Consider the following 4,369-nt stretch of genomic DNA (forward strand, 5'->3'; position numbering starts at 1 on the left):
CCCCCTCCAAGGGCAGGGGTCTACAGTGACACTGCCCGGAGGCCGTGGAGCTGCAGGCACGTGTCCTCACTGGAGGAGCCAGCCCTGGCCGTCTCCCCCAACCCCACGTCCCGTCCCACTGTCCGCAGGACACCGGCCCCGCCCCCCGGGAGGCTCCCGGGGGCCTCACACGGTCTCCACAATCGGAATGCTCTTTCCGAAGCACTGCACAGCAGCTCGTTTTTGTCACTTGGGGCCCAGCCTGGAGGTCACCTCCTCAGGGAGCCATGCCCTGGCCACCTGCTTCAGAGTGACCGCCCGTCCTGACCCCATGGCCACTGGCTTCCTGTCCCTGGGATCACCTGACTGTCCTTGTCCGTTCTGGGTTGTGTTTGTGTCCCACACTAGAGGGAGCTTTGTCTGCTCCCCGCGGCCGCCCGCCCCGCCTGCCACCGAAGCAGATGACCTACGTGTTGTTGGCCTCTCTCTCCGCAGCCATCTCGGCCGCCACGCTCTCCTGCTGCTTGGTGATGAGGTCCATCCGCTGGCGGCAAGCGTGCAGCTCCGCGCTGAGAGGTGAAGCCAGGGTCTGGGTCAGTGGCTCCTGGAACCCGGCCCTCTGCCTCCCTCTCCCCAGGGCGCCTCTGCCTGTTCCTCAGCCTCGGGGGCCAGTCCATCTGTTTTCCGAAAACCCTGCTGGGGAGCCACCTGTGTGACCTGGGCCAAGCGGGAATGACTGTGAACCAGCTCGGGAGGGTACAGGGCACCCGGCGTGGCCTGGTGGTGGGGGGCACGGAGGGCACAGGCCATGCCTCAGCAGTGTCCGGACCACAGACCCGGAGGACAGCCAAACCAGTGTGGGGGCCCGTGCTGAATCCTGGCTCAAAACGGCACTCGGCGCTGTGCCTGTCACCTCAATTCAAATGACAGAACGAAACTGAAAGCAGCGGCTGTAAGAGACACGTGCAGGACACGGGGGACTCGCTACGTGACGACATGGGGGGGGTGTCCTGGCTTCTCAGGTGCAGTGATGGTGCGTCTTAGCACACACTGAGGAAGTCAGGGGCATCGTGTCCTGATGTCTGCTCTTTCTAAGAGCTTTGCAAAAATATCACAGATATGACACGCACACGCACACACACAGACGGAAGCGATGGCTAAGGGTGCACCGTGAGTCTGGGTGGCAGGTCACCGGTGACCGCTGTGCTGTTCCCAACCTTTCTGCACGTTTGAAATGTTTCCTCGTCGACGTTTAGGGAACACACAAGTGGTGTCATTGCCCACCTAGCTGTTGTGGAGACTGGGCCACCAGGAGGTCCAGCCCAGCAGGACCCTAGAGGGTCAGCCCCAGGCCCTGGCCTGCAGGGGGCAGACTCGGGCCGCCCGCCCCGCCCGCCCCGCGCCCCGCTCACGTGGTTTTCTGAATGAGGAGGCCTTTCTCTTCTCCCAGCTTATCCAGGGAGCTCAAGTCCTTCCGCAGGCGCAGAGCCTGCGCCCCGTCCTGGGTGCCGGTTTTCTTCATCCTCCGAAGAGCAGCAGCATCCTGCTTTTTCTTTGAACTTAAAACAGAGGAGACTCCAGCTGCCCTGTGCGGCCAGCGCGTCCTGCGTGGCTTATCTCCCGGCGAGCTCCCCCTGCGCGCCGAGGCCCCGAGGCCGGGCCGGGGAGCCCCCTGCCCGCGCAGGTTAATTACCAGCCGCAGCCTTTCGAGTCAGCATTGCTCTCAGCTTCCGCAGGAAGGGGTTCAACCCCAAACTCTGGATCCTCCAGTTCATCTATGTCTAGAAATCGGGGAGAGAATTAAAAAGACAAAAAACAAACAAACGAACAACAACAACAACAAAACACATCAAGACACTGAGGACCGCAGATCTAGGATAGATCTTGATAAATTCACAGCGGATCGACAACAGGCTCTCAGAGCAACGGTCCTCAAAGCGTGATCCAAGGAGCCCTGAGGGTTCCCCACAGCTCTTCCAGAGGGTCTCGCGTCAAACTGTTTTCATGATAATAGCGAAAGGTTATTTGTCTCTTGTTTTGCGAGTGGACAGTGAGTTTTCCTGAGGCCACACGACGTGAGACACCACAGTGGGCTAATGGAGCTGCAGATACGGGAACCCGACTGACCTCTGCTGCCCCAGAGTCTTCCGTCGCGTTACTGCTATTTTGAGCGAATAAGCAAACATAACTTCTTCCGCTTTAACTTTTTAGTACAATAAATATTGAGAGCTATAATCAACATAAACCAGACCTCCTTGGGTCTTCAATCATTTTAAGCACGTGACGGGTCCTCTGGCAAAAACGGTTGGAGAATTACTGTGTCGCAGAATCGCGGCAGACTGCCAGCAGGACATGGCCAATCGAACTCCTGGGTTTATCTCCGCTCCTTCGTCAAGTCTCCGGAAAAACGACGGAAAGGGGGTTCGATCCACGATCACAAGGAGGACACGGGGGAGCAGTGAGCGGTGTGAGAACGCGACGCGCCCGTGAGGCCGAGGGGGACCCGGCGGCGGGCGGGGCGGCGGGCCCAGGAGCCGGCTTCCAGATTGGGTTATCCTGCCTGGCGCCCAGCAGTGGCCCCCCAAAAGGTAAATCTTAGAAAAATTTCAGACCATCGGAGATTAAAAAAAAAAAAAAAATCTAAAGCTTCCGGGAGGGGAAAAAAAACACATCAAAAATAGGTCGCTCTCAAAGGACTGAGATAAAAATGGCATTAGATTTCTCAATAGAGATGTTGGAAACTAAAAAACTCTGGTTTGCCACTTTCAAAATTCTCAGCCACAATTTCTCTTTCTTTCAACTAAAAGTGGAAAAATACAAGATCCCTCTTCGAGAAAAGACGTTAGTTTAAGAGACGACTCTCTGAAGAAAGGGAAGAGACTATGAAGCACACGCTCCGCCTCGCTTGAGGCCGAGGAGCTCGCCATGCGTGCAAAGACCTTTCTTAGCGTCCTCCACAGGCGAGACGTCCTCCAGGCACGTCCCCTCGGGGAAGAGACTAGCACCTTCTTCCATCTTGGGAGGCAGGAATTAGCTACAAAAAATTATTAGAAAATATAGCTGAATGAGATCATAAATTTAAAAAACCTAAAATTGGATTTCATAAGAATTAACAATTTCTCTTGCAAAAAGACATTAAGAAGATAAACAGATAAGGCACAGATGGGAAAAAACAATATTTGCGGCACACACACGTGACAAAGGGCTCGTGTCCAGCGATGTCGAGAGCTCCTATATGTCAACAATATGTGGCCCAAAGTCCAGTCGAAAAGGGCAAATATTTTAGGACAGACACTACAAAAGGAGAGACACAGGCAGCCGATAAACCTGTGAAACTTCGCGCGACGTCACTGATCATCGGGGAAACGCACATTAAAACCGTAACGAGTCCAGAAGTGTTTATTCCAACGCCTGAGATGGAAAACATCGACAACGCTTCAGGTTCGCAAGGATGTTGGACGACTGCCATGCTGGCGCGGGGCTGGGGGGCTGTGAGCGGGCGGTTTCCTGCGGACGTACACTCGCCACGTGGCCCGGCAACCCCACCGAGCGGTGTTTACCCAAGAGAAACAGCAGTATGTCCACGAAAGTGCTTGCGGGTGTATTTATGGCAGCCTGGTTCCCGACCGCCCCGAACTGGAAACAACCCGAATGTCCGTCAGAGTGAGAATGAATAAACGAGCTCGGCACATTCCTGCGACGGACTCATTCTCAGTCGTAAAAAAGAACAAGGTCCGATCCGTCCAGCAACGCAGACGAAGCTCAGAAACATTGTGTTGAGTGCAGAAGGTCGGGCCCAAATGAGTCCGGACGCAGCCCAAGTACAGACAACACCGCCGCGCGGTGGCAGAAGCCAGGACTCTGGGTTCGAGGCAGGGAACGGGGGCGGGGGAGCCGAGGGAACCGGTGGGGGTCACATGGATGTGTGCAAGTGTGAAAACGCAGCCCAGCGCACGCTTACGATGTGTGCACGTGCCGGCCTGTCAGTGTCGTCTCGATGACACACACACACGTCGCCGTTCAAAACCAGTTCTCAAGGAATTTCAGACTGTTCACTGCACCTTTGGGAAAGTCGCGTCATGGGCGGGAGGGGCCGTGAACCCCGACATGAGACGCGGCGGATATGTAAGACATGCAGGCGAGTTTGGTTTCCATGGATTAACTCAGCAACGGCCTCAGGACGATTCACCGGGAACTATCTCCAAAGCCTAATAATGCTCCCTGGAGAAATCGTTAATAATTTGATGCCGGGAACGAATTTTTTTTTTAAATGTCACAGGGCGACGATTGCGCATCAGAGGCCCGAGGGGCAGGACTTCCAGGGGCCTTGCAGAAGCGCGACCAGGCTCCTTCCACTCGGAAAAGCCCGCGGCTGCGGGAGGCGGCCAGG

General features: G+C 55.8%; 1 protein-coding gene across 1 annotated transcript in view; it reads right to left on the bottom strand.

Annotated features, from left to right (window-relative positions):
* Positions 1–1,755, bottom strand: part of CFAP74 (cilia and flagella associated protein 74) — a 51,145-nt gene extending 49,390 nt beyond the window's left edge. The window contains exons 1-3 of the mRNA XM_011377339.2: positions 1,673–1,755; positions 1,392–1,538; positions 450–548 (exon numbers count right to left, since the gene is read on the bottom strand). Coding sequence (XP_011375641.1) covers positions 450–548; positions 1,392–1,501 — 209 coding nt within the window. The 5' untranslated portion in view covers positions 1,502–1,538; positions 1,673–1,755. The remainder of the gene's footprint in view (positions 1–449; positions 549–1,391; positions 1,539–1,672) is intronic.
* Positions 1,756–4,369: the final 2,614 nt, after the last annotated feature.

The sequence above is a fragment of the Pteropus vampyrus genome, unplaced genomic scaffold (assembly GCF_000151845.1).
Source record: "Pteropus vampyrus isolate Shadow unplaced genomic scaffold, Pvam_2.0 Scaffold309, whole genome shotgun sequence".
NCBI classification, from domain to species: Eukaryota; Metazoa; Chordata; class Mammalia; order Chiroptera; family Pteropodidae; genus Pteropus; species Pteropus vampyrus.